General features: G+C 35.7%; 1 protein-coding gene across 1 annotated transcript in view; it reads left to right on the top strand.

The window, feature by feature from the left end:
* Window positions 1-26747, top strand: part of COL25A1 (collagen type XXV alpha 1 chain) — a 429426-nt gene that overhangs the window by 209389 nt on the left and 193290 nt on the right. Inside the window, exons 3-4 of the mRNA XM_063107468.1 lie at window positions 23938-23982; window positions 25967-25974. Of these exons, the coding sequence (XP_062963538.1) occupies window positions 23938-23982; window positions 25967-25974 (53 nt within the window). The remainder of the gene's footprint in view (window positions 1-23937; window positions 23983-25966; window positions 25975-26747) is intronic.

Below are 26747 nucleotides of genomic sequence, written 5' to 3'. Positions count from 1 at the left end.
TAAAATTCTCAGGCTGCCTTTAGGCATAGTAACTGCTAGGCACAACAGTGGCTGTCAGTGTTAGCAGAACTGTTTAAGGATAATGCTGCTGCTTTTGTTCCTTAGCAGGGGGTAAGGGAAGAGGGAAGAGGTGGGACGCTAATTTTGTTTTTATTGGCATTATGGAAATAGAGATCTGGAAAGAAATTCCACAAGCTGATAGTTTATCCCATGTTTTCTAGAACAATAGCTTGGCCTTGTGCTTCAGTATTGCGCTCTCTCTCTCTCTCTCTCTCTCTCTCTATATATATATATATATTCTACAACCTCTCATTCTCTACTATACTTCTGTCCTAAAAAATTTTAAGAATTATCCTTGGTATGACTTTAATGCTTCCTGATTTGGTTTTCCATTTTCATTTAGCCCATGTTCACTTTTCAAACTATTAGTGTGTGGTAATGTACCAATTAGCTGATCTGATGGTTTACTTTAAACAGCAATAGCAATCATTGCAGGACCTTCTACTGTACTTATTAGCATAACAGATATTCTTAGTAAAAATGATATGCAAAATTTTCTATGTTGTCTCAGGAATCTGCAGAACACCAGTTCTTGACAGTGGTACAAGAGAGCAGTTCTCTCTCTTTCAAGGAGAGTTATGATTTTACCTGCTTTTATCAAAGCAGGTATTGCTTACATAGTTTAAAACACCTGAAAAATCATATCCATGACCCTTTGGAATTCTGGTAAAAGCTTAGAATATAGTTATATTTATTGTGGATGCTTAAACATTTAAATATTCATTGTCAGTTAGAACTCCTAGGAAGCACACAATATTTGACATTTATATGGGTTTTCAAGTGAACATAGGAGATCATGCAGATTGTTCATTTGACTAAGTCTGAATGGATTATACCTTGGGTAAAATATACACAGAAAGTGAAATACACCTTAAAATTCTTAACGTATTTTTATTATAAAGTGTGTTAACTTTTTTTCCTTTGGGGATAAATTTTTTCAATATTAATGGAAGTCTTTGGGGGTAAAATATGATTTAAAAATGTGCACTTCCCACAGTTGTATGAGAAGATCTAATACATGAAAAATGAGGTTAAAATATATTTTTATCTTTCACCTATTTTGTCATTCTATCTTTTGTAGATCACATAATACCAATTCCTATGACCATTTCCTCCTCTTCATACATGATTCTGGTCATGTCTTGACTTTAATCCTAAATTTATGGAATAACTGAAAATTTCTTCTTTGTTATATGTATACCTAGTTCTAAAACATTTCCTGGTTAAAAATATATTTAGACAACTACTCTAGTAATTATTCTGTTATAATAGGACAGAAAGTGTCTATTAATCACTTGACAATTAAATTTTGAAGAACAAAATAATGAGACTGATAATGATATTCTGTTCTGGTTGTTGTCACTTCCACCATAGGTACCAGCAACACAGTAAATGTTGGTGTCTTCTGGATTCTGAATTGATATTTGACTATCATATTCCCATCACAAAACTATGATATGATACTGCCATCTGGGCAATAGTATCAGCTTTTAAACGATCTATCTATATCTGTTACTGAGAAACTCAATCACCTATTTTGGTGAAATTACATTTTCTTTGTCAGTTTACATCTTTGTTATGGATATATATAAGACAAACCTTACATTACTTAAGCGTTTTGTTTCAGGGGAACTATTTTGTATAGAAATGTGTGAGTTCGGGTCACCAGTTCTTTTTAAGTCATGTGCATACTTTCAATCTTATTAAGAAAAGTGCTTTCCTAGGGCCTGAGTAGCATCAGTGGTGCTCTACTAACTTTGTAAAAATTTGCTAAAACAAGCTCAGTTTTCTTAAATGAAACTTCTGTGATTTTCTTAGCTATATGTTTTCACCAAATACCTAAATGACGGCACTATTGTAGTGTAAATCGTTTAATCATGTTCTCATAATTAATGAGAATAATACACAGAACTCCCTTTGGATATTATGTTAATTTCATTACTTAAAATAAGTCACATCATCAAGAATTCAACTGCCTGTAAATTAGATTTGGATGCAGTTTTTAAGCAGCTTGGGAGAACACTTTGGATTTTATACATTAGCTAACTGTTTAGCATTTTGTATCATTTGGCATGATTATGTTGTAGGCTTCATTTTCTATAACAATGGAAATTTTTAAGAGTAGTTGCTTATTCCAACTTCAAAGCAAAGAAACCCAATAATCCCATGGGGGTCGGGGGTTAGAATTGGTGATATTCTCGGGAGCCACTTTTAATAATTTCTCATCTAGTCCAAACAGCCACACAAATAATGAATGTCGGTCCTGCCTAGATAATATACATCTTATTTTTCTAGTTTGAATGATTAGAGTCTCAGCAAAAGAACCTTGTTTTTGTTTTTCTTTCTATTTATTAAGCTTCTATTTTTAGTTGTGGCTATTGTATCATGGAAATGACACTGAAAAATTAGAATCCAAGGGTGAATGGCAAAATAATAGAGGATTGAAGATAAGATCTATGAGTAGATGTTAAATAATTGAGTGTTTCCAGCCTCTAGGAAAGCAACCAGGAAAGATATGATAGCATCTTAAATCATATGTTATAACTAGAATGAATAGAGGAACATTGATTATCAGTAGACCACACAAACAGATAAAGCTGCAATATTCCAATGGATGCATTTTGCTGGAATTCAGAGCCAAACCTTAAATATTTAGCAGTCAGTAATGAAATGCTGTATTATGAAGCCAGAATCCCAGGAGGCACTTATTAAAGAAGAACTGCTACAATTGAGTTATTCTTTTTGAGCAAATACACACCAAGTGGAGGAATCAGCTCAAAGGCTGAAACTGAGTTTTGTCCCTGTGGAACCTCTGGTCTAATGGAACTCCATGTTCTCATGATGCGCACCCTGGAGATTAGGTCTAGAGTTATTTCCAAGTCCTAGAGGGATTGTAAGGGAAGATTAGCAGCAGAAGTTAAACTCAGGAGTCAAAAGATGGTTTAAGGTGCTTGTTTATTATGAGGTAAGAATCCCAGGTCTTGATGTCTCACCTTACACCGCTGCTTCCTTCCTGCCAGCCAGCCACCCAACACCCCCCGCCCCATAATATCAGAGGTTCTCTGAAATAGGGCAGATTGTGTGTATAACAGTATAGTGATCCCAGCTGGAATGTTAGTGAGTAACGGTAAATCTGTCCTCAGAGAAAAGCCTCAACATGATAAAAGTTGATTGAAGGTACAAGCCCAGAACACCTTGGAGGAATGGAATATGCCATTAAATTCTACACTGTGTTGCAGAGTCAGGGCAGCACATACTGGGGGTTGGAATGGGGTGGTGCTGAGCAGTGTGAAGTTTTATGTGGGCCCCTATAGAGTTATGCAACTGATTTAGCACATCTGGGCAAAGAATAGCTTGGCAGCTGTAGTGCTGATTGCAACATTTATTATTGAGAAACAGAACATCTTGCTGAGGTTGGGGGTGTGTCGTGGTCATGGTGCTTGTCATTTCAGAGTCTTCAGAAGGTTTCAGAAAGAAGACAGACAACTTGCAGCAGATTCTGCAAGCTGAGAATGTTGGTGGGTCTGTATTACAGACTTCAGAAAGGACAGAAATGGTGAAATTACTATCAGCCATCAGATTTGAGAGACCCATATTGATCCTATAATAGTAGGGACAGCAAAGTTCCATAATCTGAGATTTCTGTTATGTGACTAGGTTATACTTTACATGGGAAAAAAAGAAACTTCAGTGATAATAATAACCTCAAATACAAATTTCCAAAGTAAAACAAAGACTTCCCATTGTTTTTCTCTCTCTCAGAACCCACCCATATGAAAGACATAACTGAGTTTATAAAAGAGGAAATGTAACCATTAAATAAAAAATGTTCAGAATTTTCAGCCTAATTGGTGGAGGAAAAAATGTGAGTTAAATTGAGGTAAGAAACATCTTTTGTCTATTCACTTAGAAATTTCAAAATTTGAAAATTAATGAGATTATACTACAAAGCTATTGTAACCAAAACAGCATGGTACTGGTATAAAAATAGACGTTCAGACCAGTGAAGTAGAATTGAGAACCCAGAAATCACCCCTCAGGCTTACAGCCATCTGATATAGGACAATGGCAACAAAAATCTACGTTGGGGAAAAGACTGCCTCTTCAACAAGTGGTGCTGGGAAAACTAGTTATCCATATGCAGAATTATGAAAGTAGATAAGCATCCCTCACCATACACTAAAATCAATTCAAAATGGATTAAAGACTTAAATATAAAACCTGAAACTGTAAAATTATTAAGGGAAAATAAAGCTGAAAGACTTCAACTAGGTCTGGGCACAGGGTTTATGAACATGAGCCTGAAAACACAAGCAGTAAAAGAAAAAATAAACAAATGGGACTATATCAAACTAAAAAGCTTTGGCATAGCAAAGGAAACAATCAACAGAGTGAAACAACAACTTACAGAGTGGGAGAAAATTTTTGATAACTGTGCATCCAACAAGGGCTCCAGAATATACATAGAACTCAAGCAATTATACATTAAAAAAACAAATAACCCAATTAAAAAATGGGCAAAGGAGCTGAATAGACATTTTGCAAAGGAAGACATACAGATATATGAAATGGCCAACGGATATATGAAAAAATGCTCAACATCACTAGTCATCAGGGAAATGCAAATTAAAACTACTTTGAGATACCACCTCACCCCAGTTAGACAGGCTGTAATCAAAAAGATGGTGAATAACAAATGCTGGCGAGGGTTTGGAGAGAAGGGAACACTCCTGCACTGTTGTTGGGACTGTAGATTAGTACAACCACTATGGAAAACAGTATGGACATTTCTCAAACAACTACATATAGATCTTCCATACGATCCAGCAATCCCTCTTCTGGGTATATACCCAGAGGAATGGAAATCATCATGTTGAAGGGATACCTGCACTCCCATGTTCATTGCAGCTCTGTTTACAATAGCCAAGACATGGAACCAACCTAAATGTCCATCAATGGATGATGGGGTAAGGAAACTGTGGTATGTATACACCATGGAATACTACTCTGCCATAAAAAAGAATGAAATACTCCCATTTGCAACAACGTGGATGAGCTTGGAGAAACTTACGTTGAGTGAAATAAGCAAAGCACAGAGGGGTAAATACCGCATGTACTCAGTCATAAGTGGGAACTAAGAGAGAAAAAAGGAAGGAAAGACCACAGTAGTGCATTGGTCGTGCAGAGGGAGAGAATATTCCTTGGGCTACAAAATGGAATGGGTGGGAAAGGGGGATGGGGAGGGAGGTCAGGGATAATTGGGTGGGGACACGGGGTACAAAAGCAATTTCTGGCAATGGGTTTGCTGCCAGTATGAATCTGGCCCTCACATCATGGGCACAAGGGGTGACAATCAGCTCTTTATCATGAATATTCATAATAAATAAAAAAGAAAATCATAGCACAAAGGTGTTCATCACGATATATTGTTAATAATAGTCAAAATGTGCGGGTGACCAAAATGTTCAATGGTAAAATCAGCATCAAGGATTATGAAGTTTACTATAAAATGAAACATCTACTTAACCAGATATGATTAAAGGTAATGGTTATGAAGACTGATCCAACATGAATAATGCTTATGATGTGAGATTAAGTTTAAAAAAAAGATTTAAAATGTTATGTATATAAAACAAGCATATTAAATATATGGTCATGAAAATTCACTGAAGGCAAACAATAGTTGTGTTAGGAAAGTGAGGGTTTTTTAAATAAATAAAATGAGTTTTCAAATGTTTAGACACCAGCAAACTTCCACATTTCCTAGAAAATCCAATTTCTCTTGTTTTCCTCCCGAAAAGAAAATAGACCATAGATAGATATTAATATTTCATTACATATGGCCCAGAAAGTGCTCTGTTTGGTTTGTACAAAGTGCCCTGATTCTTTGTTGTCCCATCTTCTTTTTAGATGTAGTCGTACATGTCATCTGACATTCAGCTTTTGACTTCAACATACTCACATTGCTGGGACTTGCTTGAATGATTATGGTCCCTGATGCTTTAAATTTAAGAAATGACATTGATATAAAATACAATCTTACTTTAAAGCTATTTGGGCATCATTTCTTTTGAATTACCTTTTTTTTTTGCAAATCTGCAAAGAGTTTCCTGGTGAGTCCAAAAATATTTAAAATTTTAAAAATATTTAAACATTAAATATAAAGGTACTTCAAAAAGTTTGTGAAAAAAGGGAATTAAAAAATAATGCTCATATTTTAATGAACTTTTTGAAGACTCCTCATATTTAAAAATTTTTTAAAAAATATTTGATATTTAAACATTTAAAAAATACTTAAATATTTTTAGAGGTTGAAGTATCAAATGAGGAAATTTATATTTCTGTGGTGCTTAATATGTGTCATAGCCTATGCTTTTCATTTATCATATTATTCCTCATCATAATTATTTCCTCTTACAGGACCTAATTATATCTTTCAAGGACTAATCACAATATATGTATGTAACATACTTCTTGGTTCACTTGTTTGTCCTCTGTCTCCTCTGTTTGTACGTAAGCTCCACTACAAAGACCTTATGCGTCTTTTCTGTTTTAACTCTACCACCAAACTCAGAGCCAGGCCATAGTAAGTTCTCCATTTCTGAATAAATGAATACTTTGAGAGGCCATATTTATCATTTCCATTTAATCGATGAGGAAACTGAAACTCAGAGAGTTAAGTCACATTTAGAGAATCACATATTTAGTGGAGATGGAATTACAGTTCAGGTCTACAAGCACTAAAACCTATGCTCTTTTCATTTAGCCATGCTGCTGGTTTTATATTTTAAACCACTATATAGGAATTTGTCATATTTATCACAGGAGATTTAGAAGTAACCCTTCTTTGGACAAATTTTTTTCCAGGATAAATTTTTTTATGCTGACTTTGTTTACTTCTTTCCTTCCTGTTTCTCTCCCTCCCTCCCTCCTTCCCTCCCTACCCACCCTCCCTCCCTCCCTGCCTCTCTCTGTCCCTGCCTCTCTCCCTCTCAGTCTGGCTGTCAAAAATGATAAATCTGTTGCATGTGCACCAGGCCCTTAGACTAAATATCCTACTTACTCATTACTAGTGTTTCTTTGTTGCATTTATCCTTCCATTCAAATATAATGATCTAAATGCTGTGTTGAGTTTGGGGAGCCTTTAATATGTCATTAGGAAGACCTTGATAAAAGAAAAGGGCAGGTGTCCCACCTGTGAAAAAGCAATAATAGAGGGGATTAGTTTTCCAAGTCCAGCATGGGGCTAACTGCACTGGCCAGCTTCCAAGCTACTGAAGATATGCACAGCTGGCCTTGGAGGAGCCACCGAAAGCAACGGCACGTGCCCCAGTAGACTTCTGGGTATTGCATACAATGGGACCTTAACTTAGAAGACAAGTTTTTGGTTTTAGATTATTGTTGGAATTTTTGACATTCCTTTGTTGCATGAGGCTAAAGAATCCCCACTATTGATTACCTGATAAGGACACTATTTCAGTGTTTTTGGTTTTGAGATCTGACCCTGCTCTCAATTTCCCAGGATGTACTTTAATTGTGTTGACTTATATTGGGAAAAATTTTCACCTCTCTAATCTTTTTTCTTCCATCTTTTCCTCCTATTCCATTTTAGTTCTTTTCCTCCTTAAATCATTACCATAATCTTGGCCTCAAAAAAATCAGCATAAGCCAAAGGCAGTCTCATGAGGGAGATATTACTTTCATGTGTGGCCTAAACATAGCACATAAACTTCTCCCTGGAAAAGAAAACAAAAACTGTTCACCAGGAGATGGAGAATATATTCTTCTGTAAAGAATTTTTTTCCACTGTGCTTCTTGATATCCTAAATGGTCCCTGATGTGATGAAACAAAATTTTGATTCCTGTCTGGCACCAAAATAGTGTCCATTGGAAATATGAAAAAAACACTGTGTGACTCTAATTTTAAAATGCCATGAAGATAAACATATTTTCAGTGTTATTTTTTTCCCTTGAAAGCAAAAGAGTTACGCTGTGTTTAGATGATTAAGTTGTTCATTAGAGGTGGTGTGGGGGGGCTCAGAGGGCGCAGTGGGGTCTCAGCAACTGTACACATTCAGAAAGTATGGCTGTTTGAAGAATGTAAGTTCCACAGATGATTTTTACAGTGAGTCAGATGAAAGAGGTTTGTTTTTTTTTAATGTTGATATTTTTATACTCATGGGATGGTCTCTTATAAACCTTGTTACACTTCCATGGAAAAGTTGCAGGAGTAAGACAAAAAGCACAACTACCTCAAAGAGTTCTCTTGAGATTGCTCGTTCATCATCACTGTCTTTCTATGTGAAAGCCAAAGAAAATTTAAAGGCCACATGTATCCATGAGAAAATTCTTATAAGAAACCACAAATATTTAGTAATGAGAATAACTTTATCCCAAAATGTTATAATTATCAAAGTGACATGATAAAATTTGATTCTTATAGCTCATTCATACATAGGTTCACCAAATATCTCTTAATACTCTATCATTCTCCTAGGCACTAGGGCTCAAAGATGAATTAGACTGGTTCCCAATCCTCCAGTGCCAGAGAACAGTAGAGGGAAGCTGACTTGTAAAGAAATAACTGCATACAATGTGATAAGTGCTGTAATGATGATGGAGGTGGGCAGGGGGTATTCAAATATTCAAATATTTGTCAAGTAGTATGGTAAAGGCACCAACAAATCATAATAGGATAGACTTTGGGAGACCTCCTGCTGGTCCAGGTGTTTCTTCCTTTAGTACCTACTTAGTGTGAAGATCCAGAGGGCTTCAGGGAAGGGACGAAGATGTTCAGAGTATTAGGAGGGGAGGCAGTTACAGGGCAGCAGGATGCTTCCAAAACTAACAACCAGTGTAGTTGTACTGCCATGTACCAGCTGCAAATCACCTCTAGATTTGGAATGTTCATTTGATTCATTTAAAAAATGAATGTCCAGATGTTCCCATCACTATTATTCTGGATTCCTGTCTATGTTAACTTCACTGAGTACATTTCTGCAGCTGTCACTAAGCTTTGTTTCAAATGATGTACGTACCACCCTAAGGCAGGTGCAGCATGCAAAGAAGACTTTGATGGGACTCTGCTCAGCCTGAGGTTCTGGATTTAAATGACTGATAGCATGTGTGGGTTCACCAAAGATATTACTACTACAAAAGAGTAGTTATGTACCACCTTTAATCTGACCATATTGCATTTCATCATTGGTTGCTGCAGTGAAATAAAAAACCTTGCCATACAGTAAATACTTTAATCTGCCAGCATGAAGAAGGCCTTGTCAGTCTTGGCTCAAAATCTAGCCCTAATGACCAAATTGAAGGTAGTCTTTAAATCAAAGTAACGGTTGTTCAGTAGTTACCTTTGTAGGATTCCCTGTAAATTAATATTAGATCTATTTGGTTGTTTCATCCAATAGAATAGAAGTAAGAAATAGAATGAAAGGAGAGGAAATGTATTCTTTAAACACACATACACACACACACACACAAACACATAAACACATACCCGATAAAGTACAAAAAAAGTACTCACAAGCCATTTGGCATTATTTGGGTTAGTGGATCAGTATTTTATAGAACAACAAACACAGCAAAATGTTTCTGTAGGGTAACTGTAGATGGCAGCTCTCTACATTCTTCTGGAGTGTAGAACTTATCTGGTCAAATTATAATTAACATAGCTGAACCAGGACTGGCTGTTGACTTATCACAACGTGTGATGTGGTGCACTTGGATGGAAACATTCCTACTTGCGAACAGCCCTCCTGTTTCTTCACAAGGGAGGCAGAGCGTGTGTGGCAAGATGAGACAACTGTGCTCCATGATTGTGTGCACGCAGGCAGAAGGACTAGGACTCCAGAGGGATCTGTGTGCCTGCATCATGCCCTGGGCACTTCCCCTTCTCAATCCCTGTGGAATTTCTCAGCTGCAGCCATCACTCCAAGGGGTTAGATGAGCCTGAAAGATGCAGAGCACATTGCTCTCATTCATGACCTAGTTCTTGCCACAGCTCTGAAAAGCCAATAGAATAGTGGCCTCCTTACCATTGCATTTGATACGCTGAGGCTCTGCCTCTACCCTCTACTTCCTCAAGGCAGTGGCTCCTACTATTATACCCACTTAATGATGAGTCTGTCTATTTGATGTGAAATCAATTGACGTGGCTGCCATTCTTGCATTTACTTTGATGGACCTAGGTTTACTACTTTTGTAGGTGTTGGAGAGCAAGTGTGTCCGTTTAGTTAGGAAATGAATTATTTTCTTTTGCTTCTCTTTGAATCATATTGTTGGAAGGAAACATGGAGCTCTAGCACAATCCTTTTATGTTACAGATAAGAAGTCTAAGATTCTATACTTAATGACAACGAGGCATAGGAGGTCTTTGGTTCTCTATCCATAGATCCTGCTGTCTCATTTCAGAGATGGTTCAAATTGATATTCCACTGATGGAAATTTTGAATTAAATGTGAGTGGAAATATTGGACAGGGTATCACAAATTTTAAAGGGGAATCAGTAGAAAGATACAAACAGCCCCAGTAGTTTTGGCCTCAGTTTTGTGATTTGTTGTTATCGATTTTGTTGTATTATCACCAAGTTATTGTCCATTTACATGGGTAGAACTTAGAACTTCATAATTATGTCCATTAAACTCCTTGACTGGTATGTATGTCCAAGTACAAGAACCAATGTTTTCCAGGTTTTGTGGATTGTGTCTTCAATTGTAAAGGTGTAGTGTATGTATCTCATCTAAAAAGAAGAAAGGAGTACTCTGCAGAGGATCTAATTCATTTTAACATGCCAATATTCTGATACTGTTGTTCCCAAGGCCCACGGTTGACATCTGACTATGATGTTAATGACATTTTGTTTAATTGACCCAACATATGTAAATAGTACCACCAATTGTTTTCATTCTATAAGGCTCAAGTCCTTGGAGGCCATCTTTAACTTTCAACCTCTCCTTTCATCCTCTATATCCAATTAAGCCTCCAATTTTGATTCTTCGTGTCAGATATTACTTTTGGTATGTAATTTTTTGGCCCCCATTTGTCACTAGTCCCTTTATTACCTTAAGCCTCTGCTTTTGTAAGAGGCTCATAATTGACTTCCCTAATTCCTGCCAAGCTAATCCTTTTAAAACATCACTTTCTTCACGTCATTATCTTACTACTCAATCAGTATTTGCTTCCTATTACCTATAGGAATTTCCTAACTTCTTCTCCTGCCATTTGAGGCCTTTGATAATCTGGACTGATCTTACTTATTCAGCCTTATTTAAAATAAAATTTATATTCCAGTGAAGGTGTCCCATACTTAGCTGCAGTGCACATGGCTGGCTATGTTAGTTGTGCCTTTCTCTGTATCCTGTCTTAAACTCTTTTTATCTTTTCCTTTAAGGTAAGCTGAAGTTTCACCTCTCAGTCAAGCTTCTCTCAACTCTTCTTCTCTGAGCAACTGTGGTATAACCAATACCACTTGCAGTGTAACACTGTGTTGTATATTAACTAACATCATTCTTTGTTTTTGTTTCGATTTTGGGGGGCCTTGCATCTCTCACAAATTCAATCTTTTCAGGAAGAAAGCAAACATACACATATAGTGGTGATAGCATAAGGCACTTATGGCTATTCTTTGACTTAAAATATTTTAATAGTCAAGAACTGTTTTAGTTATGACCATTTTTATCTCCACATAAATATTCAGAGAATAATCACATTCAGTCAGGTGTCTAGAGGATTTATTTTATGTATGGTAATCCTTTTTCATGCTGAGTATTAACAACTAACTTCAAAGCTTACCAGTAGAACTTAGGAATTTCTTAATAATGATTGTGTAATGAGGAGGCTGAATATGGGGAATGATTAAATCTGATTAAGTCATACATATTCACAGATATGCATTGGATAGAATATAGGTCATGTCAAAATGGATTAGAATCCTAATTTTTTCATTTTTGTTCCCCTCCAATATAGATATGAAGAATCACTATCAATGACAATTTATTCTATTGAATACATTTTACTTAAAGCTCTTTGTGTAAAAATTTTATTTGACCTATATTGTACAATTGTCTTATTTAAGATACCTTCTTTGGTGTCTTGAAAGACACCCAATAAGCCTACCTGTTGGAACATTAAAAAGGGATCATTTTACTAAGGAGCATAAAATAGATTTAATAGTATCAATTCCATTTCTGAGCATCACAGTTTGTTTTATATTTACTACAGTTAATATTTTCCTTGAAGGTTTTCCCTCTACTCTTACATGGTATCATGATAAAATGCCATATTTAAAAATTGTTCTATTTTTTGAAAAGCTCTTACGATAGTCAATTACAATATAAAAAAAACCCCATCCAGTTCTACTTTGAAATTACCCTCTTCCTCATAACCTAAAGTTATAACTCTTGTACTTTCAGCCCTGATAGTTAGTTTCAGAGCTCCTAGTCTTTTTTATCAGGGCCTTTTGTAAGTCCTTTAAGGTTGATTGACACTTGTAGTTGACGTTAGACATACTACTTACTGGCCTCTGTCACACATCCAAACCTTGGCATGCTTTGAGACTCCCATCTTAATTAGAACAAAAGATGCCAGATGGAAAGGCAATAAAATTTTGGTGTAGGCTTATTATTTAAGGACAAAAGAGTGTGTGTCTACCAAAATAAAAGGTCGTCTTTTTTTTTAAAAAAAACCTCTGTGTTAATTCTTATACAACACAGAAAAGAAACTCAACTTCCAAAGCTAAAATCGTATGTCTTGGCTTGGCCCTTCTGCCATTTCACTGGAAAATGTCTGTTTGCTGTGTGATGGTGATAGCAGCAGTAAAGTGCTAGAATTATTATGAATTCATATGGGGAAACATTTTATTCTTAGAAATCTACTCATAATGTTTTTGTATTCTAGGGAATTTTGCTTGTCAGGATGAATCTGAGATTTAACTGTAAGGATATAACTGTGTGTTTATTTTGAAGGAGGCTTTGAAACTGTGGGGAAGGTTAGGAGATTCCAAGTATCTTTTTTATTGGCCAAATGGGACTTGATTTTCTGGTGAAGATCATCTACGTTAGCATTTTTTTAAGGGAGGCCAACCATTATTCTACCCTGCAGTGAATTTTGTTTTCAGTTTAACAAGATAATCTGACATTTTGTAAAACACTTTTAATATGCGTGACATTTCCTAATATATCATAGCATTGAGGAGATTAATTCCTTAAATAGGCAAATGGCAGTTCTTCCTTAAACTATAGTTTGAAGTATGGAATGCCATTCCTATTCCTATTTAGGAAACTCAGGATAAAGGTCAAAAAAATGTGCACTTATACTTAACAATTCTATTAAGATGTTTATTAAATTGGTAGTGATATTGCAAGAAGGCTGAATTCATATCACAAGAATCAATTCATAGGTATGTTGGAAAAAAACAAGGAGACAGGCCAAATACATGGCAAGGGAGAAAGTATTGTCACTCTTATGTTATGTCTTCTTGAAATTAAATTTCAATAAGGAGCGGACACAAAGACCAGGGATTTGGCAAAAGAGACATTTATGTAGTACAGAGAGGGGGTTGGATTGGTTAGATTAGGGAAAACCTTGTGTGTTGGGCCAATGAGTCACTTTCTCCCATATTTAGTATGGAAGCTTTTCGATGAGGGGAACTGCATGATGAAAATAGGTTAAAGTGTTGTTGTATGCAGATAAGTTTGAGAGAGACCAGTAAGAGCTCAAAGTTGAAGAGCAAGGGCCCAAACTGTAGCACTGGCAATGGGAATGGAAAGAAAGGGATGTGCAAGAATTGTTTCAAAGAAAAAAATTGATAAAATGCTAAATTTCCCAGGAATGGGAGGGAAGGACTAAAAATAAATTTGAGATTTCAAGCTTGTGTGAGTGAAACAGTGTGTCATGACAGCCCAAATTCTGAAAGGCATGAAACTATTTTAACAGGAAGGCATTGGTTTTTTATTGAGCCTGACTTGACATGGGGAGTCCGATATGTGAAAGTTATTATTTGCAAATGACTTGCTGGACAAATAGAAAACCTTTGGAGATGTGAATAATAATTATATTGGCAACATTTAAGGAGTGTTTAGTGTGTGCCAAACATGTTTCTAAATGGATCAGCTGAAAACATCCTCACAAAAATGAGGTAGATGCTATCATCCATCTTATTTGAAAATGAGGAAACTGAGGCACAGAGAGCTAGCAAGTGGCTCAACCACAGTATGAACCCAGGCTCGAGACTAGCTCCAGAATCTGTGCTCATTACCATTATGCTTTGCTATGCTGTCAGAGTCTGACCTGACAACAGGCCATGAGGTTGGGGGCAGGGGGGCTATGGAAGGATTTGAGAGCAGATGGGTGACACTAGAGACTCTGGGAAGGCTGGATTGTAGGCAGAAGTTGCTTTCCCTCTTGGTTTTCTGATTCATCAAAGTCACGTCTCAAAACCTAAACATCTCCTAAGTAGCACTTCCCTTTATGTACTCTGTGCTTTGTGGCATGGACGTATTATGTCTTCACGGCTACTATGTGCCTGGCATTACAAGTAAAATATCCCATTTGATACTTAGGACAGCTCTGTGGTAGATATTATCTACATTTTACAGATGAAGAAACAGATTCTGAAACCTTAATCTGTCCAAAGTCACATAGCTAGTGTTTTGAAGAAACTGGTTTGAACATAGGTCCATACAGACAAAAGTTGTGCTCTGCCGTTTTTTGTTTTTAACCAGAAGAAATAATACAAAAGCATTATTATTTTAGCTTCTTTTTTTTTAGCTTATCCATTTAACTAACATTTAATTACGTGCTAAGTACTAAGAATACATAATAAATAAGACAGAAAATATCCCTCACTTCTAAAAGAGCAATATTTTTCTTGTCTCTCTTTACCTTATGTGTAGAAGACTAACAGATATAAACTGATGTGCATGATATAAGAGTATATTCACAGAGATTATGCATAAATATGTGCTAATCACATCCCCTTAGTTTAACCATGAGTGTTTTCCATATGAAGAGTCAACAGTTCCTTCTTTAGTTTTGTGAAATAAAAGTTTACTAACTTTTGGCAAGTGATTTCTCATGATTATTTTTTATTTAAAATGAGAAGCTAAAAATAAGCCTGTAAACTGGACTCATAAACAGAGGCGTTCAGAAATACTCATGAACCTATTCTTTCTGAGTTTACCAAAAGCTCCTATTTTCCTTAATGGCAGTTCTATGTGTTTGTATCATAAAATACAGTGATCCATAGTGTGCTCAATAAACGAGCAAGTCTTTAGTTTTAACATTTATGAGCCAAGAGTCAGACTGTCTGGATGTAAATCCCTAGTCCACCACTGACTAGCTGTGTGATGTTGAGCAAATCACTTAACCTCACTACATCATCACTTTCCAAAGTTGTACTGAGATCACACAACTGGTATAAATAACTGAGACAATGCATGTACAGTGCTTAGCCAGTGCCAGATGTGTGCCAGCACCCATAAATATTAACCATCATCGTTATCCCTTGTCTTACTTCCAAGTATTTTGTTCTTTTCCCCTGGTGGGATTCTCGGGGCTCATCAGGCCCTCTGGCTGCCATGGACAGCACCTGACTCCCCACCACTGCACCCGTTGCTTGAGTGCACTTGTGCCTTCTCGCTGTTTGGCTGGGTCTGGACTTCCATGCCGCCCTGTTCCTCTAAAACACTCCTGCCCTTACTCTCATGGCTTCATCTTGACTTTTTGTTTACTCATTTTCTATCACCAATTTTCAGTGTTAACCCAGTCCTTTTTGATTATTTTTACGACTGGTTGCTAATTTTGGCAATAGATGTGCTAACTAGCTAATTTAGCACCAGCTTAAAGAAATCTAGGCCATTTACATGTGTGTAATTGTGTATGTGGCGCTGCTGTGTTTAATTAATCCATCAGCAATTTAGCGAAAGCTCACGGCACGCAGTCATTCACGAAAACAAATTTCAGTTTCTATTAGCCCATTTTTGTTTTCATTTTCCATGAGGAAGATTGTTTCAATATCTGATAAATTAAAAATTAGCGTTATTTTATATATTGATCATGTGAAAAACTACATTCAAGTGTTGATCTTGTTATTTTTTTTGGTTTAAAAATTCTCCTTATCTTTAAAAGATCTATCTGCTCCTCTAGATTCCATTTGAATCTCTCAAAGAAACACATCTTTCCTACTTCCTAGCGCCTACTCTCTGACATCTTCCAGCCCCCTCCCCTGCAAGTAGAAATAAAAAAGCTGTCATGATAAATCTCCTGTACTATCATGGGGTAAAACATTCTAGTGCCATAATAATGAAACACTTTGTGTGTGGGAAAAGAATAATAGAAATAACAACTGTGCCACATCAGACCTCGTTAAAGTCAGTGAACTGCAATATCAGGCTATTTGTAGTCTTGAACAGTTTCCATTGAATATCCTACTATATTTATCATCTACATAGTGAAAACAGCAATATACTCCTCATTTGCTAGAATTCCATTTCTGGAAACAAAGCATCTGCATACATCCCAGAAAATGTTTCATGGCACTTGGTTTAGAAATCCCTTTCTTTTTTTTTTTTTAAGTGCAGTAGTTTTCCCGTATGTCCTTCCAGTAAGAGTCTCCAATTGTAAATGTCATTTTATCTTAGTTATAAAATTTATAAATATCAATTAATTCTTGGGTAAACTTAAAGTGCTCCATTTAAACCTAATACCAGCTAGAACCAAACTTACGTTGAGATAACTGGGAAGAAATTTTAGAAGGCAATTTTTGTCCATTGGCCTCTCTACTCAAGGAATAGAAATTCAACCAACTTAAAAATAACTCTAAAAATAACTCTAATGATCACATAATGTTGAGAATTACATTCACCACAGTTCTGATGTAAGTCACTTGTATTTATTTAAAACATTTTATTTAATTGTTAAAATTTCCACTTTATTTAAAATAGAAAAAATAGAGAAATAGATAAAACAAGAGTCCTACTCTCAATGTATTTCATAAGAAAGATAAAAACATACTTTGCCAGAAGGGCATGCCTTGGTGCTTAAACACTCTCTTAATGAGAAGTATATTCTGGAATCACTTGCCCATTTTCTTCTAAACCTTTTGAGTTTAAGATGTTATGGTTACTACTCCAAGGAAGTACTGCATTTTACTTTTAAACTGGGACACATACAAATCCTCCTGACTGGCTGTAGGTGGTCTAATGTGTACACCTTTAATGCACCCACATTTATTAGCCTTGAAGGGAGTTTTCTCTCTCTTTTTATGTCTTCCACAGGTCACATTGTTTTTTGTTTTCATTCAGTGAACACAATTGCTGCACATAGTTTATGTTTTATAGTTTTATATGGAATTGACAAATTTCCTGGTATAAAAACTTGAAAATAAGAATATTTATGAAAGAAGTATTCAGAAAGTTACTTTAAAAATTTGGAATTTTTATTTGATTTTTAAAATCTCGGAATTTCACAAAATAACTCTAGTTACTAATTTTAGGAGACGATTACATTATAGATATTCATAGCTTTATTTAAATTATGACAATCTGGTTATGGTATAAAAATCAAAATTTAGCAAGTTCCTTTTTCTTGTATATAACTGAAATACAGTGAAACTTTTTAATAACAAACTATTAACTTATATATTTTTATTAGTCTAATAATATATAAGAATAGAAGCCCTCAAACATTTATTAGTGTATCTCTTGTGTTGTTAAAAAAAAAAAAAAGGAGAATTTCTTTTCCACATATTCAGTTGCACTAGCTGGTTAGAGCATGGCCTTGTAACATCAAGGTCAAGGGTTCAGTTCCTCATACCTGCCAGCCACACACACAAAAAATAAAAATATAATAAACAGGGCCGGCCCCGTGGCGCACTCGGGAGAGTGCAGCACTTGGCGCTCCCACCGCGGGTTCGGATCCTATATAGGAATGGCGGGTGCACTCACTGGCTGAGCGCGGTGCGGACGACACCACGCCAAGGGTTGTGATCCCCTTGCCGGTCACAAAAAGACAAAAATAAATAAATAAATAAAAATAAAAATAAATAAATACTGTCTATCTAAATAATACTCTAGTGAGAGTTATGGAACATGGCTATTGTAAACTTAAATTCTTTCCTATTGTTTATACTGATTAACTTTCTTAAATAAACTGACATTTCATGGAGATTAAAACTTGAAATCTGAAACAAAAACACACACATAAAAGATATTAAAAACAAGCCTGTGTTAACATATAATGAAATACATGCTGATTTTAAAAATCTTGGGAAATAAATCTCCTGAACAAAAAGGTATTTCTTTGAAAAACTGACATGGTTTGAAATAATGTTGGCATACATCCAGTAGCCCATAAGCAGGATTCTTTTAAACTTCCCTCACGTGATCAGCCTTGTGCTGGTTGCTAGAAATATAAGGATGAATGATTTCTACCCTCAAGAGCTTATAGTCTAGGGAAGACTGTAATAGGGATTAATAATACATCTGCCTAGTTAACCCTATTATAAAAATATGAGGCAGGCTTTCCTTTGACAAAATGAAGCATTTGGGAAAGTTTACGTTGGTTGTGTCTGGCCTCTTAGTCTATGGAACGTGAGTTCAGAAATGAGAAGCAGTGTGGTGAGTCTGAGAGCAGCGAGTTTGGAGTCAGGAAGCTGGTGTCTGCTGCGTGGGACCTTGGATAGGTTGTTTCACCTCTCTTGGTCTCATCTTTACATTCGAAGAAATGTGAATCATTCATAAACTTGTTTTAGCTAGTGATATTTTACTTCAAATGGTCAAAATTCAGTATGGGAAATTGGAGCTGCTTTGATAGTCCAGGTATAAAGCACTGTATGAAAACCTTTGGATTGTATGACCTCCTGCATGTGTTATAGTGCAGGCATTTTGTGAGTATGGAGAGAATAAATTTTAGTTAATATTCTACTTCTACCAGGCATTTGCCGCTTAAGCCTTTTACTTCTAATTGTGGAAGGAAAGGCTTTGGTCCATCTTGAAGGAATTTCAGGCATTGAGCAAGCAAGCAGGTGCGAGGACTTTGAGGAAGGCTCTGAAATTCATCTGTGCCTACTTGTAAGGTTAATCCAGAAGATCTGAAGGTAAACCTGCTTTAGTCTCTGAAAGTAGCTGGAGGATGGTTCAGAAAGGATGATCTGCTGTCTCCTCTGTGCCCAGACAGGTTCCTCCCTCCCAAGAGCCAGCTGCAGCTGTTGGAGACCTATTCCTGGGATCATTTGGGGTGGAGGAGCATCCTGGGTTCGCACACATTTCTCCTCCAGGCCACCCTACACCAGCACGTGTCTGCCAAGATGCCTTCTCCATCTGAGACCTGCTTCTTACTCTTTTCCTCCCTGACCACAGGCTCAGTCTCCAGCTCTTTCCTTTGCCTTAACATCTGTTTGTCTACCTCTAGAATTCTGAATAAGAGCATTTGTTTTTTGGAATAGTACTATTCTTTGAAGTATTTTGTAGTATTTTCTCTAATGTACTTAAAGGATCCCTATGCCTCTGGAGATGAAACTTCTAAGTTTCAGCTTTTTATTAAGATGCACCAAATTACCCACAAGTCTTACTATTTTTATTGGTGAATATGACAATAATATAGCCTGGAAATGGTTTACAAGCTGCTATGTATTAATGAAAAATGGAGAAAACAGTGATTTAGTATATGTATATAACACTTACTGTTTTCATCCTCAATAATCATTTAAATGTGGCAGAATTAGTATTATTTACCAGATTATGTTAGCAAATTAAAAACAAAGGTTAATCGAATGTTGGCTCAATTTGCACAGTAGTGAAAACCTGTAGGTCTTTTAACTTTCTGCTCCACGTTCTCTTCATTTTACTAAATTGCCTCTTTGAATATTATAATTAGAAAGTAATATTAATCTCTCACAGTCTCATTCACATATTGTTTTTCTTATCAAATACTCAAATATGGTATAATCATTATTGACTAAAAAGAGAATATAAATAAAGCAAAAGTGTCTTTGCATACATTCATTACCTCCTGCATAAAAATGCAGTCAGGAATTAATTCTCTAAAGACCCACGTCATTAGTGACCATTAAGCCATTTTTGTGATAACATGACTACATTTCTTCCTCTTGTCAGGTCTGTATAACAACACACCTAAGCACAGTCACACAGGGCACCAGCTTTCCCTTTGCCTTCTATCTACATAATACCGGCTCTCCAAAAAGCAGACATAGCCAGAAACGTGTGTTGAAATAGAAATCGAGAGGACAGAATAGAAGACAAAAAACGAAAAACCCAGCCAATTATGAATCCTGAAACTTTTCCCCTAATGCTTTCTATGTGTTTAATTGCAAATGTTTATAAGAGGTTAAAAATGTCTTAAAATATGAGAAAAATCCCTGTGAAAAATCTCTTTTCAGAGTGCCCAGAAAGGTTTAAGCTCAAGCTTGAAATACTAATAGAGGTGGAGGAGTGAACAAATTCAAGTAATAGGGGTAGAATTGACAGGTTTTGGTAATTCACCTGATAAGCCAGATAGGGGTTTTCCAGCTACCTCCAATCACTATTCACTCTCAAGACCATGTGAGACCCATAGAAAGGCATATATTTACTTCTAGGCACATATCTAACCCTAAAGAGCCTTATCAGAGGTGGGTACATATCCAGTGAGGAGTACAGTGTTCGAACAATATTAGTTGTGGGTCAAAAGAACTGGATCAATTTAAGAGAAGTTGCTATGATGTTATTTGGTGAATTGGGTCTGTCTGCAGTTGGGCTTATAGTCATTGGTCTCTGAATCATTACAATTGTGGCTAATTTTTACCAATTTCTATCTCAGGCTGACAGTTTGTATCATCATTTTGCAAAGTTAGCAAGAACTCTTTCTGAAGCGTGAGCAGTATTAATTGTTATGAATTTTCTAATCATGAAGAGCAATCTCGTTTTGCGGTCTCCCTCTGTTTTCTGTAATTTATCCTTCATTGCAGGAATTCTCTGCTTTTATGTTTTCACTTCCTCAGTCATAGATAGCTTCTGCTTTCCCCCTGCATTCATATTCTTGACTAGTTTCCTTTGCAGAGTCATGTCTTTCTGCTGATAAAATTCATTGGAAATTTCTGTTGAAAGGAACTTGCCAAATTCAGTGAATAAGCCATGTTCCAACTTCTATATTTGTTTTTACAGCTCATGCCTGGCTGACCTATCACTCAGTTTGGAATGGAAATGGTCACTATCTTTTTCAACTATTGTTAACATCGGCTTTGTCTGGAAAACAGCTATCTTTTGTCTTTTCTGATTTTTCATCTTCTCACTATGGTGATCTGCTAGCTGTCTACTGTCAAATTCATCCCATCTATTTCATTATTATTATTTTTGCCCTTAAATTCAGAAGCCAGATCAAAATGACAATTTTATCTGCAGACTAGACTTCTTCAAACTTCAATTTATTCTCTTTGTAAGCAAGATCTTTATCTAGGTGTTTTTGAGAGTTTTGTATAATTTATTAGTTCACTGAACTCAGTATAATGCTTACTGCTGTCTTCTGTTTCCTGTAGTAATTATAACATGCTCTACTAAAATCCAGTATTTTCTTTGTAAATCCAATAGAGTGTAGATTCCCGTTTTCTCATAACTTAAGTTTAGCTCCGTTCTCTCTCTCAAATATTATGACTTTCTTTGTAATACCCTGTCATATTCATTTGGTGTCTATCTTGCCAAATGTCTTTTCAGTTTCCTTATATTCTGTTTTTTCTTCAATTCTCAATATAACAGCAGATTTTCCATAGTATTTAATTCATTTCTTTAAGCCTTCTGATTGCATATTTAAGGCAGACGTGTTCAGAAATATTCTTTGTTGTTTGATTTTTCAAAAGATACTATTGTTTCTCTGATTATTTTGTCATAATTGATATCTTAAAAAGTTTTTAAAGTTTATTTCAAGTTCTTATTTAAACATTTGTGCAATCTATTGTTTTCGTTTGGTAAACTCTACTACTTAAAAGGAGCATTCTTTAGGGGGATAAATGACACATAAACTATTGCCAGTAAATATATATAACAATTATAGGCTTCTAAGACATGTCATAAAAATCAGGACTGGCACCTTTTTCATGGGTGAGACAGCTGTCAAAGCACCTTCCATTGTAATTTTTCCTCTGGTAGTTTTTAACATCTTCTCTTTATCTTTGAATATTCCTAAGTTTCTTTCTCCATGTGTTTAAGTGTGCATGATTTTTACTTGCCACTTGAAATATGTTTAATCGTAGGACTCCTATATTCAATTCTGAAAAATTCTCATCTGTTAACATCTTTTTAACAATGGCTTCTACTAATGATCCACAGATATAAGTATATAGTAGTTGCTAAATAGTTCTTAATTTGAGTAATTTTGTAATAGAAAAAAATCTTGACTCCTAATCTTAAGGAAGTTGTGTATATCAGAATACGCCAATATATATGTGTGTCTGCCTATGCACGTGTTTGACCAAGTGAGTTTAAATGTATATTTTTCATACCTATTAGAGTCTCACTGGGTTTATTTACCTGTTTATATGATTCTTCTCCTGCTCTCAGTCTGGCCAAGGATACCTTGAATATGATGAATACAGAAAGGACAGAATACAGAATAGGACAGCTTTTATTCCAGAATACAGGAAAGGACAGCCTTGAACTTTGCTTGCAAAGCTGCTTCTCCTAATATTTTCAGTCGATTTTATTGCTTAATTGTTTTTTAACCTCTTACAAAACACAGACGGCCAGACATTCTGTGTAAGGGTTTAGAGGAAACTAACTGGCCCACTGATGTTTTTATTTCTCATGATAGTGTTCCATGCAGAATCTGGTAGCTCAGGATCACATTGAGAGTTGGCTAGATGCTAGGGCCTGTCCTGCTTGTGTCTTCAACTTTCTAGAGTTTGGAAGTCATCAGTCCTACTTAGCAGCTCATTCTTTAAAACCAGGCTTTTCTCTTTTTTCCATGTCCTTTTTCTCCCGGAAAATATTATAAGACCTCAATTCTCATCATGGGCTAATTTTTCTGTTCTATTTGCCTGAGCCATAATTCAGTGGAAGCTTTTCCAACCCCAGGAAATGGGGAGAGAAATTATATAATTGCGCATAATAGCCTGAAAGCCGTGAATGTTTAGAATCTTGTGCTGAGTCTGATACATACAAGCTTGGTGGTCTTTACAAGCAACTCACTGAAAAAAATGTTTTTTCTTTACATTTAAAATCATAAAGGCTATTTATTGAATGGCAGTAATAAACCAGCCCCTGCAGAAAAATAGGACCTATAGTTACTACCTAAACACTGTCCAATCAAGAGGGTTGTGATTTTATTCAGGTGGTTCTCAATTAGAGAATTCTAGTATATTCATATTTAGTAAAATAGAAATATTTATAACGATTATTTCCATTACTAATATATACATTTAACTAACCGCTGACTAAATATTTTCAGAATTGTGATGGACCTGACTGAAGAGAAACTATAGTCATTTGGACTTAGTACTTTTAATTATTAGTATACTGAAACTTTCAGAAAAAAAATTCCCAAAGCAAGAAAATATTCCTATGAAAAATGCACAACACCACCAATCTGCTTAGCAAAACCTTTCTTTATCGATGATATCCAAGCAGGATAAACAAAAATTCTGAATCTTTAGTGTTCTTAAGTAACAATAGATAATTATATCTAGAGTAGCTTTTATAATTAAATGAAGCTTAAGAGTTTTGCTGTAACACTGAAGGCAATATTGACCTTTACAAACATCTAGTCTCTTTCTTGAAGTTGGCAGTTTAAAACAGTGAGAAAATATATAGAAATTGTTTACTAGCCAGTTTGGAATCAGAAAAAATAAGTTAAACACTCAAAAAATTATTCTTTGTATTTCAGGCCCTCCGGGGAAACGAGGTAAGAGGGGCCGAAGAGGAGAATCTGGTAAGTCTCTCTCTCAGCTGCTCCATGTCAGTCATGTTCTGGTTAGGTTCCTGCATCTGTCCCTCCTAATAAATGATAATATTGTCTTGTTGGAGGTTGTGTATGTGTTTAGATCTTCTCTGCTAGACCTAGATTGTTTTTTATCTTCTCCTATTTCCATCAAACTGTAAGAAGGAGAAGTTTGCAAAATATCGTTAATTGGTTTGGTAACCATTGGCATCCAATTTGGGCTTATTTACTGTGTCAAATTAAGTCCGTCCTTTCTGTGTACAGCAGAGGGTTTCTTAGCTGCACACAGTATGGCGACATCACTGATGTTTCCATCACTGTAGGTGGTCAGTAAATGTAAGTTTCTGTGAAAACATCTGCCTTGGGACACTGGGGCACAAGTCTTGGAAAGCTTTGTTATTGTTTTGTCCAACTGGCACAATTTTGTCATGCTTTTACTCTCATTCTTTTCAAAATTTGGGAATTTTTATCCTACTGGTATAACCATAGAATTTTAGTGATGACAGGAGCTAAGTAATCAATCCAGCATTTTCATTTTGTAGTTGAGGAAATGAAGGCCCAGAGCAGTCAGGTGATTTGGCCAAGGCCATGCAATTTTTTATGAGCAGAACTTGAGACAGAACCAGTTGTCCTCACTCCCACTGCAGTAAATTTTTGCTTTTAGGCCAAGTCCCTATATGCAAAATAAAACAGAAAAGTCAAATAAAAAAATTTTTAAGCCAAGATAATTTGAATAAGTGAGTTCACTTACTGTTTTACCTCCTTCGTAAAGTCTGATTCCAAAAATGCTAATGACCACATTGATTCTTCCTTGCAAGATAAGATAATCTAAGATTCGACTCTAGTGTGCTCTAAAATGTTTTTTTCCGGTATTTTCTATAAATATTTATCAATATTAAAAACAATCAATTGTTTTGTTTGTAAACAATCTAAGTGTTGAAATGGTAGAAACACTATCAAGAAGAGCAGACAGCAGGTTAATGATATTTTTGGTTTCATTTCCTCTTCCATTTTGAAAAAGATGTCAAAGTATAAAGGTTTTATGAAAATTCACTAATTTGGACAGTGTAGCTACTTAATTCCTTTAAGAGTGTTCTCAGAAGCTATCTTTAAGCCTTACTGAATCTAAATAATTGGAAACTTGCTTAGGTTTCCCTTCACAAAGTACAAAGATTTATAATAAAGGATGCTTTATAAATGTGTTTTGAGGAAAAGAAAGGATAAAACATTAGCGAAGTCAGATAATCACTGAAATAATCCTTGTGCCAAAAGAAAGAAAGATGATTAAGAGGAAAAAGTGAAAATTTCACACTTACGCAAAGTTTTATAGAAAATATAAAAGTCAATTCCCAACTTCCCAGTAACTTAGAACTGGTGTTTTAATTGAGCATATGGTGTGTGAAATATTGAATTTTTCTTAGACTTTGCCTGTCTTTTAATGAGAGCACATGGTTTTAAAGTAACCTGTATAAATATTAAGACTTAGTCTTCTATGTATTGACAGTACTGTGGAATGAAAAACATTCTTAGAGCAAATAATAGGTACATTTCTGATTTGGCTATTTTACCAAACTCAAGAAGTTATATATCAATTCTCTATAACTGGTCTATCATAAATAAGCAGATATCCTCCAGATTCATATTTTAAACTTTTATAAATTAGACAGCCTTTACTTAAAATATGTGAACCTCTCAGTTATCCATGGACAGGCTTCAGGGAATTTGAAAACTCCTTAAAATTTTATGTAAAATTTTGTGTGCAGGTGTAAATGCATTTTTATGAGATGGTCTCACAGGGTCCATGACCTAAAAAAAAGGTTAAGAATCACTGAATTCTAAATAACTTCCAAGTCCCTTGTATTGTGCTGATAATTATGATGATGCTTTAATATTTTATTTAATCTAAATATTTTGCATATTTACTAATTCAAATCTCCCTTTTTCTTATCTCTCCACTTCTGCACCCCTCTCATAGGTCCTCCTGTAAGTATATTCACTGCATTTTGGGTCTTCTGCATTAATCAAGATCACGTATGTTAAAACTCTGAAACATCAAAATGTAGTCTATACTTCAATTAGAAAAATGTTACTGGCCTTTTAAGAGCACTTAAGTTTGGAAAATTATTTCTTAAGTACATACTTTTGTGATCATGTGCTATTAAATTTTATTTTTGATACAATCACGTCAATTACTCTCTTGAGACTTTAAGAATAATTTATGAACCTCCTGATTTTAAGTGCTTTTCCTGGAATTCTGAGGTTTCTTTTGCAAGCAAATCTCCATGCTATTTCACACTTCTTTTTTCATCTGTTTAAACCTGTATCTGAAATATTTGCATTTGCCAGTCCACCAAATGTAGATGGCAACATGATCATGGAAATAATACCCACCGTGGGCTTGGTCCAGCACTCCCTTCTTAGACAACACTCCCTTTGAAATCTGTTGGAGTTCTGCCTGCATAAAGAGCATGAGATGGAGCCCATGGAGAATTTCACTTTCTTTTTTCTTTCCTTGAGTAGGTCATAGCTGCAGCATTCCAGTCTGCTTTGCACTCACAGGAACAGATTATCTTGTCAGCTTTGAGCTAGATGTGTTTTTGAGTAATATCCTAGATATCTGTTGTCTGACCCTAGTGTTTATACTATGCACTGTGCATTTACGGTAGCAGTGATCATTGGCCTTGAGATATTTTCTCATCCCAGATAGCCAGTTTGCTCCAGGGTTCACAGTCTCCACATTGGCCACTTATCTAACA

Source organism: Cynocephalus volans, chromosome 9, assembly GCF_027409185.1.
Source record: "Cynocephalus volans isolate mCynVol1 chromosome 9, mCynVol1.pri, whole genome shotgun sequence".
NCBI classification, from domain to species: domain Eukaryota; kingdom Metazoa; phylum Chordata; class Mammalia; order Dermoptera; family Cynocephalidae; genus Cynocephalus; species Cynocephalus volans.
The sequence above is the reverse complement of the archived record's forward strand: the minus strand, read 5'-3'. Positions and strand labels throughout refer to the sequence as shown.